The sequence below is a fragment of the Lepisma saccharinum genome, chromosome 30, assembly GCF_977018435.1.
Source record: "Lepisma saccharinum chromosome 30, izLepSacc3.1, whole genome shotgun sequence".
Taxonomy (NCBI): Eukaryota; Metazoa; Arthropoda; class Insecta; order Zygentoma; family Lepismatidae; genus Lepisma; species Lepisma saccharinum.
In genome coordinates this window covers 38,853,805-38,867,227 of record NC_139258.1, presented here as the reverse complement: position 1 = coordinate 38,867,227, position 13,423 = coordinate 38,853,805, and the positions used below count along the sequence as shown (strand labels likewise).

Genomic DNA, 13,423 nt, shown 5'->3' with positions numbered 1-13,423 from the left:
ATATTACTGTGTAATTCTGAAAGTTCGAACACCATATAGGTTGAAAACCATACATGTGGAACATGTATTCTGTCCAGGAAAAATGTTTTCATTCATACAGATATGACATTAGAGTAGAATTTTCAGATGACCGTGCCTCATAGAATCATGAATGAATTTCATACAACATTAAATGCTTCCAGCCTCTCATCTATTAGTAGAGGGGACGGGAGCATTATGCTGATCACATCACTCAAATCCCACCTTCTTTGTGACAGGGTGCAACAAACCACGGAGAGCTTATTATTGCATGTAAAACTTTACACAGATTTGAAGGTAGTTTAGGATTTGGTGGCGAATACGAGTATTTTTGTTTTTTTAATTGTAACTGTTGTATGGTGTGAATGAATGTGTATTTCGTAGTTTTATGCACTTCTTCCTCCCTCGAGAATAATTGTAGCAATTGAGATACGTGGTCATTTGAGGAGAGGTAAAATAAATATAATTAAATATCATTCCTAATTAGGTATCAAACATTGCGAATTTTATTTTCAGGAAATGATTTACAAATAAATATTGAAATAAAGGGGCTTAACCCCAATAGGCCCCCTTAAATATTTCATTCGTGAATACTGTACTGATTCCTTTCAATATAACCGTAATGTAAAATTATATCACTGCAATGTAACTGAAATATCACAAAACCTTACGGAAATGTATCTGTAATGTTACACTGACATGTTTCTGCAATGTTGCATTGACACGTTTCTGTAATGTTGCACTGACATGTTTCTGTAACATTACGAATGTTATGTTAGATTCGCGGACATTTTTACATTGCTGAAACATACCTGAAACATCACAGTAATGTTTCGCAATGTTGCTGCAATGTTACAATGTTTCACGAGTTACATATCCGTAACATATCTGAAACCATGTTGTGCTGTATGGGCAGTAGTACGGCGTTTCAAGAGCGGGCCCATTACCATAATTGTTTGTACAGGATCTTATGTACTCTGTCCAGTGTTTGTGTTTTGCTATTTACGTACGTAATTCCTCACTTTGGAACACCAACTTCAGGGGTCGGAATTGTTTTGGTCGCTATTTTGAAACCGGTCAGTGGATTACAAAACCATGTTCGCATCCTTTTCACGTTTTCTGTGACTTTTAAAACGAGGTATTACTCGATCCCCTTGCCATTTGAAATTTTCGAGTTCTTCCCTAACTTTAGACCCCCTTTTTTGGGTCACGCGGTTTCAACCTTTTTTAGTCCCGCAGTCATCATGTGGCATATTGTTGAAAAGCTTGTGTCCTGCACTTTCCGAAACTGTTTTGGTGCTGCACTTATGTTAATTGTTAAGCTCGGTATACTCGATTTGGCTCACCTTCCTTTTTTTGCAAAACCATTTAGTAGTGTAATTGATGATATAATAAAATCGATAAATGAGGAGGTGTTTTGACTGAATAGAAATATTTAAACCTAAGGCAAAATGTCTATAAAATTTTATTGTTACTGTGTAAAACCTACGATTTTTGTAAAACAAAGCTTCCGAGAAAAGAGGACCCCCTCAAATTGATGTGGCTAAACCTGAATTTGCTAAAATTGCTGTTTATAAATTTGTTAAAAATATGGCTTTTCTCGATATTGTTTTGGCATCACTTAAAACTAATCCAAGATGCTCTTAATATAATTTTAAATACTTATTCAAAATATTTTTATATTATTATTTTAATATGTTGTCCTGTAACATTCTAAATATTTTAATTTAAGACGAGGTACAATATGTTTATCTAATACTAAGAAAATGTAATATGCAAAAGTCTTCTAGAATTGCTCTGTGACTCTCTCATTTCTTACATCATAAACATATGATTTTTCACCTATAAGAATAACACTACATATGGTGTCATCAGGGAGCGTATCATGGAATTCACAAATACTTTTAATGTTTGTCCACACACATTAACCACAACCTGTTTCCTTTTTGAGGTGTTGATGACAAACATGGGTAAAATATTAATATAATTTTATTTTTACTATATATAACGTACGATTTTTGTAAAAAAATCTTCTGAGAAAGTATGACCCCCCCCCCTCAAATTGATGTGGCTAAACCTGAATTTGCTAAATTGTTGTCTATAAACTTGTTAAAAATATGTCTCTTTTGACACTGTTTTTTGGCCTAAGCTATGAGCGACAACATCAGAGCCATCTATGTGCAAATGTCTGAACTCGGTGAACAGACTCTGGTCAATACCCAAGTCAACTTTTTTTCAATACTACATCATCATGTTAAACTCTCTCTGCCAGCAATAGGGAATGGTAGTAAGCGTTAGACAAAGTACTTTGGAGCTGAATATGCCTTTCTTAAGACGTCGTATATTGCTAAAATATCTTTAATTCACATATTTCTCATACCGCCGTATCTTGTTCTATTAGACCTCTTCAACAAAATCGCCAATTAGTGAAAACTAATTGAGCACAACAGCAAAACAGGCGCTAAAAGCGGGCAAGCATACAATGATATGGGGATATGTGAATTGTCGGTTGAATTGAAACTGGGATATTTTGCATTTTTTTAGCACAGTACCGATTTCTTACTTTTGCTAGATTAGCAGAGGAACCGAGGGATAAAACATAGCTCTGCCGCGATCTGCTAAAATATTGATCCACAGAAAAACAGCGACCTACGATGGCGATACATAACACACGCTATTGGGTCAATGTCACATCACGACGTGCCTGTGCTTACATGCAATTGAGGAAGGTCGCTGTTTTCCTGTGGATCAATAATTATTTCACTTGCTTAGTGCTCAAGGGTCGACTTTAGGTATCGCCACTGAAGTTTCTGGGTTCGAACCTCTGCATAGGAGATTTTTATAAGTGTTTCTTATCCAATTTCATTTTTATTCTCATTGTCGCGATTAGCCAAAATCGAAAGAAAGGCGACGTAAAATAACAATATTACAAACAAGAAGATATAATAATAAGAACAGATGCAATGCGTAAAATATAGTTTTCGAGGATTACTCTCAAGAAAAAGTCCAACACACTTCCACGTGCCTGAACCCAGAACTCGGATTAGTTGGGGCTTCTGAATGTCCTAATATAGCTTAGTTTCTATCATAGAATAGTTATAGTAAATTTGCCATCAGATGTAGGCCTATGTGTTGGTTTTAGATGTTGATAAGTATAGGGAAAGGGGAAAAAGAGGTTCTGAAAATGTGATCATATTAGTGATTTTAAATTCTATTCTTGGGGTTATGTACACACTTGAATTTTGAATTTTTTCCCGAGAAAATTTATATATAAATACCAGAGCTGAAAATAAATATTATAATTATAATTATTGTTTTTTAAGTTACATTTTATCAATTATCATAAGTTTAAAAGTGTTGTTTTTCTAGTAAATAGAATTTTATTAAATTTTGACTTGATTGTGAGTTTTGTATTTTTCCCCGAGAAAATTTGTATATAAATACCAAGAAATTTTTATTTAAATAACATCTTGTAAAAAATGACAACTTGTATAACCGACTTACCACTTGAACTGCTGTACAAGATTTTTGAGTATACAGGTGAGGATGTTGCAAGGCTAGTAGAGTTTAGCAAAATAGCGCCTGAATTTCGTCCACCGTGCAAGATGATTTTTATGGATAATCTTCGCAAAATAAGTGGTATTAAAAGTTTTCAGAATCCTGATTCTCTATTTCGAGCTGCATGCGAAAAGTTGGCTGATCGGATGGACGAGCTTCATGAGGCGAGGGAAGGAATGAGACGATATACAGATGATTGGTATAAGTCAAACGCTGAAACAGATAACATTATTACACAACTTATCGCTTTGACTGAAGCAACTCCCAACAAGAATCCTATAAACTCCTCTTTCCTCTCCCATTCGGGCTTTGTACCACATAGCCTGTCCACCTAAGTCTTTTTTATTTAATTGTTCTAATAATATCTGGATATAAATATAAATTATGTAGTTCTAAATTATGTAACCTTCTCCACTAACCTGTCTTCTCATCCCTTTTAGGTCCAAATATTTTCCTAACAATCTTATTTTCAAATACTCTCAATTTATGTTCGACCAAGTTTCACATCCATATAATACTACAGGTAAAATTACTGTTTTGTATATTTTAACTTTTAGTTTCTTAGAGAAAAGTAACATGCATTTCTTGAATTAAGCTTACTTTTTATTTTATTTCCTCTTTAATATAATTTTCATTTGTTAATATTACTCCTAAATATTTTAATTTGGAAATTAGTTGTTATCATGTGTTTTCATTAGATATTAAATTTAGAATTTTTTTAATTAAACAAAATAGGTTGTTTGTTAATATGATATTATTTCTTGTGATACATGTTTGTTGTTCGTGTTGATATTTTTTTCTTTGTTTGTTTTAACAGGATTCGACTTCTTGAAGGGAGGGAAGAGGGGTTACGTTTTTCGAGAATATCACGCATTCCATGTTTATAAGTAATTACATTTTTAATAGAAAACATATCTTTTATCAATATTTCATGAGATTTGGTTGCCTGCAAAAGATAATCCGGTTATCTCCTTGTTAGTAATAGTATTTTATTTATATATCATGTCACGTTAGAAAAAAAGTTCGTGCTTCAGTCAAAGCGATAAGTTGTGTAATAATGTTATCTGTTTCAGCGTTTGACTTATACCAATCATCTGTATATCGTCTCATTCCTTCCCTCGCCTCATGAAGCTCGTCCATCCGATCAGCCAACTTTTCGCATGCAGCTCGAAATAGAGAATCAGGATTCTGAAAACTTTTAATACCACTTATTTTGCGAAGATTATCCATAAAAATCATCTTGCACGGTGGACGAAATTCAGGCGCTATTTTGCTAAACTCTACTAGCCTTGCAACATCCTCACCTGTATACTCAAAAATCTTGTACAGCAGTTCAAGTGGTAAGTCGGTTATACAAGTTGTCATTTTTTACAAGATGTTATTTAAATAAAAATTTCTTGGTATTTATATACAAATTTTCTCGGGGAAAAATACAAAACTCACAATCAAGTCAAAATTTAATAAAATTCTATTTACTAGAAAAACAACACTTTTAAACTTATGATAATTGATAAAATGTAACTTAAAAAACAATAATTATAATTATAATATTTATTTTCAGCTCTGGTATTTATATATAAATTTTCTCGGGAAAAAATTCAAAATTCAAGTGTGTACATAACCCCAAGAATAGAATTTAAAATCACTAATATGATCACATTTTCAGAACCTCTTTTTCCCCTTTCCCTATACTTATCAACATCTAAAACCAACACATAGGCCTACATCTGATGGCAAATTTACTATAACTATTCTATGATAGAAACTAAGCTATATTAGGACATTCAGAAGCCCCAACTAATCCGAGTTCTGGGTTCAGGCACGTGGAAGTGTGTTGGACTTTTTCTTGAGAGTAATCCTCGAAAACTATATTTTACGCATTGCATCTCTTCTTATTATTATATCTTCTTGTTTGTAATATTGTTATTTTACGTCGCCTTTCTTTCGATTTTGGCTAATCGCGACAATGAGAATAAAAATGAAATTGGATAAGAAACACTTATAAAAATCTCCTATGCAGAGGTTCGAACCCAGAAACTTCAGTGGCGATACCTAAAGTCGACCCTTGAGCACTAAGCAAGTGAAATAATTATTGATCCACAGGAAAACAGCGACCTTCCTCAATTGCATGTAAGCACAGGCACGTCGTGATGTGACATTGACCCAATAGCGTGTGTTATGTATCGCCATCGTAGGTCGCTGTTTTTCTGTGGATCAATATTTTAGCAGATCGCGGCAGAGCTATGTTTTATCCCTCGGTTCCTCTGCTAATCTAGCAAAAGTAAGAAATCGGTACTGTGCTAAAAAAATGCAAAATATCCCAGTTTCAATTCAACCGACAATTCACATATCCCCATATCATTGTATGCTTGCCCGCTTTTAGCGCCTGTTTTGCTGTTGTGCTCAATTAGTTTTCACTAATTGGCGATTTTGTTGAAGAGGTCTAATAGAACAAGATACGGCGGTATGAGAAATATGTGAATTAAAGATATTTTAGCAATATACGACGTCTTAAGAAAGGCATATTCAGCTCCAAAGTACTTTGTCTAACGCTTACTACCATTCCCTATTGCTGGCAGAGAGAGTTTAACATGATGATGTAGTATTGAAAAAAAGTTGACTTGGGTATTGACCAAAGTCTGTTCACCGAGTTCAGACATTTGCACATAGATGGCTCTGATGTTGTCGCTCATAGCTTAGGCCAAAAAACAGTGTCAAAAGAGACATATTTTTAACAAGTTTATAGACAACAATTTAGCAAATTCAGGTTTAGCCACATCAATTTGAGGGGGGGGGTCATACTTTCTCAGAAGATTTTTTTACAAAAATCGTACGTTATATATAGTAAAAATAAAATTATATTAATATTTTACCCATGTTTGTCATCAACACCTCAAAAAGGAAACAGGTTGTGGTTAATGTGTGTGGACAAACATTAAAAGTATTTGTGAATTCCATGATACGCTCCCTGATGACACCATATGTAGTGTTATTCTTATAGGTGAAAAATCATATGTTTATGATGTAAGAAATGAGAGAGTCACAGAGCAATTCTAGAAGACTTTTGCATATTACATTTTCTTAGTATTAGATAAACATATTGTACCTCGTCTTAAATTAAAATATTTAGAATGTTACAGGACAACATATTAAAATAATAATATAAAAATATTTTGAATAAGTATTTAAAATTATATTAAGAGCATCTTGGATTAGTTTTAAGTGATGCCAAAACAATATCGAGAAAAGCCATATTTTTAACAAATTTATAAACAGCAATTTTAGCAAATTCAGGTTTAGCCACATCAATTTGAGGGGGTCCTCTTTTCTCGGAAGCTTTTTTTTACAAAAATCGTAGGTTTTACACAGTAACAATAAAATTTTATAGACATTTTGCCTTAGTTTTAAATATTTCTATTCAGTCAAAACACCTCCTCATTTATCGATTTTATTATATCATCAATTACACTACTCCATTTTCTGCACGGAAAACGGTAGGTGGTACAGACAAATGTTTCATATGACAATCGTATTTTTCCCGAATCTTTCCGAATCTGCATTCCAAACATACCCTTCCTATTTGAAAATGGCACGAATGGGGCATGTGCCCTCACTAGGCTTTCGGGCTGTTGCAAATAGTTTCTACGGATTCTTTGGGCCCAACTTAGTGGTGCATTTTTTTGTTTTAACTTGATACGATCTCCCGTTCTCGAGGAAAAGTTAGTGTCTGGGTCGCTCTGAAACACCCTGTATATTGTAAACTTTCAAATAGTGTTCCAATTATGTTAATAAGTATTTATTTTGCTCTCCCAGTAAACAGACGGTCTGAACTAGAACTAATATGATAAATGATACAATTAGCCTTTTGTTAATTTTTTAATGTGTTGTGTTTGTCCTATGCAGGTCCTGAGTTTTAAACCTTTCTCAAGGGGCTTTTTACACCCCTTTTTAATTTTGAGATAAGGGCTTTATACAGGGTCAGTCAAAATGATGGACCCCATTACAGAAATGTATTCTGTGAAATCTAATAAACATATGTTATTGTGAGACATGCGCTTCGAAAGGCTAACTTTCAAAGTTTAGTTTCCACGCAGTGTTTCCACTTTCTACCACTATGAGTCAGCAGCGAGCAGGAAAATTGAGTTGACTGGAGAACAGAGATCTTTCTGTGTGCTTGATTTTATGTGTACAAGTCTGTGATTAGTGTGCAACGGCATTTCCATACCAAATATCGGAGAGAACCACCTACGGGGAAGGCCATTCGTAAGTGGTATGAACATTTCAGAGATTCGGACTGCATCTGTAAACGAAAATCGACTGGCCGTCCGTCGACTGGGGAAAAGACAGTGGAACGAGTGCGCACGTATTTCATGCGGAATACACAGAAGTCCACCTACCGGGCAGCGAGAGAACTTCAACTTCCACAGAAAACTGCCTGGCAGGTTCTGCGGAAACGTTTACAAATGAAACCCTACTGCTTGCAACGAGTTCAAGCCTTAAAAGACACTGATTATGCTTTGCGCGCGTCCTTCTGTGCTGATTTCCTCGCATTAATGGAAACGGGTGGGTTCTTTGGGAGGTTAATTTACAGTGATGAAGCAATTTTTCACCTTTCAGGGAAAGTGATTAGACACAACGTAAGGATTTGGGGAAATGCTAACCCCCATGAATTTGTGGAACACGAACGCGATTCTCCCAAAGTAAATGCCTTTTGTGCCATTTCCCATGAAAAGATTTATGGGCCCTTTATCTTCCATGAACGTACTGTGACTTGTTTTCCTTGATATGCTGCAACTATGGCTCCTTCTACAGCTTGCAGAGGATATCGCAGATTTCATTCTCCAATTGGATGGTGCCCCTGCGCATTACCATGGCAGTATACGGGACCATCTCAATGGTGCATTGGAACAACGTTGGATAGGCCGTGCATCTCCGGAGCATCGACCTCTCTTTCATTGGCCACCTCGTTCCCCCGACTTGTACCCTGTGATTTCTTCATATGGGGTTTTGTCAAGGATCATGTTTACGTACCACCACTTCCAACAACATTAGATGACCTGCGTGCCCACATCACAGCAGCTATTGCTGATATTGACCGCAACATGCTACACAAGGTTTGGCAGGAGATAGACTATCGGCTTGATGTGTGCCGTGTTACGCGAGGTGCTCACATAGAAAACTTGTGATTTGTTTGAAAAAAACTTTGACAGTTTACCTTTCTTAGCACATGTCTCACAATAACATTTGTTTATTATATTTCACAGAATAAATGTCTGAAATCGGGTCCATCATTTTGACTTAGAACTTCCCTGCATAAACTGAAGGGAGAAAAATGGTCATACATGCCGACGCACCCAAAAATTTTAAATCAATCAATCAATCTTTGGGAGCAGTGTAAAGCAGGCTGTATTTGTGAAAGAGTTCTCTCGTGTAGACGTGTGGACTACAGAGCCAGGAGCGGCATTGTAGCAATTCAAAAGTGTCAGGAAGGAGGAAAGGAGGAAGCTTCGTCGGTCACGTGGGAATTCTCTCGTTATACGATTCGTGAGTAAGGGAGTTTTGAGACCGATGCAACAAGCGACAAGCGATTCTGTGTAAAATTATTCACTGCGCTACAAACATACCAAGACGATACGATGCACGGTATTGAGAAAACGACCCAGTCCTAGAGACAGGTGCAGTTTCTCGTGTTCTTCACTCCGGTGCAAAATGTTGGATTTATTTCTGAAGGTGGTTTTTGAGTAGCTCGTGACATTTCTGTCTGAAACCTCCTTAATAGCGCAGTGATGCATTGTTATGGCAGAAAAAACAAGGAACTGCCTACTCTTACTATTTTTTACATATCAGCACAAGCAGTTTCACCATTCCTCTGCTGCTTACAGGCCTTGAGATAGGCTTTAAACCCAGAGCCTTCGCTGAACTTCAGAAGTAGTACAGTCCCAGACACTTCTGTGATGTAACGATCTCACTGAATTACAATGAGATCGTTACAACCCAGAAGTGTCCGTGACTTTACAAGCAAGTTGTTTAGCGCGCCTGATGTGGAAGACGTAGTCACCCTATTAAGATTGTGCTGTAGCATGGCAAGATATTTTGTAAAGAGGCGGGATAAAAGTCTACCCTCTTACCACCTACCCAAAAACTAAGGAGAACTTGGTAATTAAATAACGAACAAATCAAATTCAGATAAAATATGTGAAGCTAATAGATTTTAATGTACTCCAAGTGTCTCCGTCGAAAATAAAATAGTTTTCACAAGTTGACACAAATAATGATACAATTTGTGGAAATTTTGTTATATCCGTAGTGAAGGAGTATAAATTATGTGAATAAACATGTTCAGATGTTTCTTTATTCCTTAACGGAGCAACAGTAAGATCTATGTTGCGTTCATATAAATTAGTGATGTTTTACGTAAGGAAAGGAAATTATTTTCTCCATGTGTCTCGAAGAGACCCTTCAATGATAAACATTCATAACAATACAGAACATATACATATGTCTTTCCTTATTTTTGATTTATTAGATTATAACAATTCTTCTTTCATATATACATTGTAGGCTCAGTTCCTCCAAGAAAGTTCTGTGCGGTTGGATGCTAAGACGGATCACATTCAAGCAGACATCAACAAAGTGGGTGAGTGCACTTTACGGAACAAGTAGCAGTACTCTAAGCTCAACATTACCATAATCATGCTCTCAGTTGTCTTTTAATTTAGGCAAAATGGGTTTCTAGTTTAGTTAATCTTAACAAAGCAGTGAGATATGGAACTACGTGTATTTAGTATTTAGGTGACAAAGAACTGCGATTGTGTTTTCTACACTTTACGTGATAAAATGAGTGCAGTGAGTGTCATATCACTTCATGCTCAGAGGGAGAGCAATGCGATGTTCTTTGGTTCCAATGTATAGAAATTTCAATCATTAAAAAAAGAATGGAACATGAGTTCTCATCTGTGTCTCCTTCATGAATAAATTTACAGGTGGGAAACAATTTTCATTATGTTCTATACACAGCACAGGTCAGGTCAGTGAAATATATTTCCTGAGGAGATTATAGAGGTTTCTGTTTTCCCGAAGACAATGCCATGGTAAGATTCTGTATCATCAAAATGAGTAGGGTGGGGGCGGGGGGTGATTTAACCCCAGCTAGGAAAATTTAGGCAAAGTGTCCCTCCTGCTTTTTACCACGTTAAACATAGGAGCACGCGCCTGTTAGCCTGAAGCTTCAAGCAAATATCTCCACGCCTAACAATTCTGTTTCAAGAGCTGTGTGCAAAATAATATAATCCAAGTTGTTTGCCAACATTCACTCAAGTAACTGTAATATTAGTTGTATTCTGTAATAACAAATGAAATTTACTTTTGGTTTTCTTGTCAATTTGGGAATTGAAATGTAAACATGTAACAATAGGCAAAGCCAGGGCTTAGAGGTGAGAAATGCCGTGGTTTGGATGTCATATAAAATTGTAAATCCAGTCCCAACTAGTCTATATGCGTAAAAAGGGTTAAAAGTGCGTATGTCATTACCAGGTCCCGGATTGTGATGACCTAAGAATATCTGAAAAATGATCTATAAAATGACCTAAAAATATCAGTAGAATGACCTAACAATGACTTAAAATGTTGTCTTTATTTCAGGGTATGACAATTAGTACGGCGTAGTTCTTATTTCTGCAACATTAGAACTGACATTTCAAGGTGTATGTGAATGTTAAGTATAAAAATCTGTAAAAATCTTAACTTATTCAAAATTATTGCAGTAGGTCATGTCGAGCGGCATTTTGCTTTGTTCCTACAATCACGTGGCGACAGAATTTTTGTTTTCATTGTTAGAGACATCAAGGCGTTAAATGACAGTTCCTGACTAAAATGAGTGAGTGAAACGTAATGAAATTCATTATTTATTTATTTATTTTTTTATTTTGCAATTACGTCAAAAAAGACCAGAAAAACAAGTAAAACGCAAAAAATGAGGCAAAACTTCTAAAAAATGACCTAAAACTTAAAAAATAGAAAATATGACGAAAAATGCACAATAAAATTCACACTTTTATGATCAGAGGTTCATATTCCGGATTTTAATACTTAAGAGCAATGCATACTACATAAGAAAAAATATGACGTCATCAAAATCCGGGCCCTGGTCATTACGTTCCCCGTGAACTTTTGCCTGTTCAAAGTAAAACAAAATTGCTTTAAGGATGTAGCATAAAAAGAGTATGTGTAAGGGTATGGAAGACTAGATGTGCTACTTATTTGAGGCGATGAAGATTCCCCTTGACTAATTTTTTCGCTCTTCACTTCAATCTCATTAGGTCCTAGGTCTGACAAAACTACCGTGAATTTTAATGTAATCATGGTGTGAAGTGATCGGGACAAACACTTACATACACTTACTTACGCAAAAAGAATTCTGCTTTCCATTGTTCTAGTGACTACTAAATACTATCTTCGTTATGTTTTGAACGTTTGGTTAATTGATTTACTGATTGAATTGGTCATTTAAGTCCACTTTATGCACACTAAGGCTAATCGGAACTTGCATACAGTTGAAAGTAGGTTCCGAACCACTATGTGCCTCCACCGGGTATCGAACGCAAGACCCCTTGATTACAAGGCGACGACGCTACCACTGCGTCATCGGTGAGGCCGATTGAAATTACTACTCCTGTAGAAGGCAACGTTTGTTAGTACTGACTGAATCAGCGAGCAGATAATTATGCTAAACAAGCCACCCGATTAGAGAACATTACAGTAATACATCTTCCATACACCGATTTGCTACCAAGAGTCAAAAAGAAATTACACTCTCTCTCACAGCTGGTGTGAAGAACAATTTCAGACTGTCGGCCACACACACAAATGGGTGGCTGATGTCACATGCACACGACCCTGGTTTTATGCATATAACCTCCCACGAGTGATTTTGACATTCATCATTCGCTTAAGGACAGGTCATGTCCGTACTAATTCTCATTTAGCTCGTCTGAACACAATACCCAAAACACAATGTATTTGTGGGGCAAAACATCAAGACACTAATCACTTCTTCTTTCAGTGTTCTGAATTTCAATATCAACAATCAATACTATACAGAGGCTTACGCAATTGTCAGGACCCATTCCCTACTTCTATCATTTCACTAATTTCCGATCCATCAATACATATAATGTGGATCCTCTATGGATATGCCAGGAGATATAGAATACTCTTTTAACCATTGCTCTTTGCTCACACCCAACAATCTCTTACTCATCTTTTTTACATACCCACATGCATAGTCCTTCTAATACACATATACGTATTACAACAACAACAACAACAACAACAACAACAACAAAAACCATAGTTGGGATACCAGTGTTAAGTGTATTATCAAACGTGTAAAAGGTTCGCATTGTGCTTCGGTGTGGGGCGGCCATATGCGGTGTTAGTGTGGTCTTCAGTGTTAACAATTGAGAAGAACCTATTTATTTCTATAAATAGGAGGAAGAGGTCGATTTCGCGCAGGATGTTAACTGTTACAGATACATTCCTACAGTACATATGTCCAAAATCGCAATGGCGTGATAGGAACACGAAGAAGGAAGGAAGGTAGTATTGACTGAAGACTATTGGAAATAGAAAAAGCAGAATACTTTAGAACAGCGGTTCTCAAACCTTTGTACTCTTTAGTCGTAACTAAACGTCTAATGTTCCCTTACCTTAAGTTTTCTCCGAATAGTGTGATTTGGTTGTCTGGTTGGTGGGGCGTTTTTTATATATTGGAGGCGTCTATCTGCAATAGAGTAAAATGGCATTCGGGCTGTATGTAGAAAGATGGTAAACAAATAAATATTACAAT

General features: G+C 36.0%; 1 protein-coding gene across 2 annotated transcripts in view; it reads left to right on the top strand.

The window, feature by feature from the left end:
• Positions 1-13,423, top strand: part of LOC145981703 (techylectin-5A-like) — a 187,506-nt gene that overhangs the window by 43,718 nt on the left and 130,365 nt on the right. For both annotated transcript variants that reach the window (XM_083115104.1, XM_083115103.1), the window contains exon 2: positions 10,138-10,213. In XM_083115104.1, the coding sequence (XP_082971230.1) occupies positions 10,138-10,213 (76 nt within the window). The remainder of the gene's footprint in view (positions 1-10,137; positions 10,214-13,423) is intronic.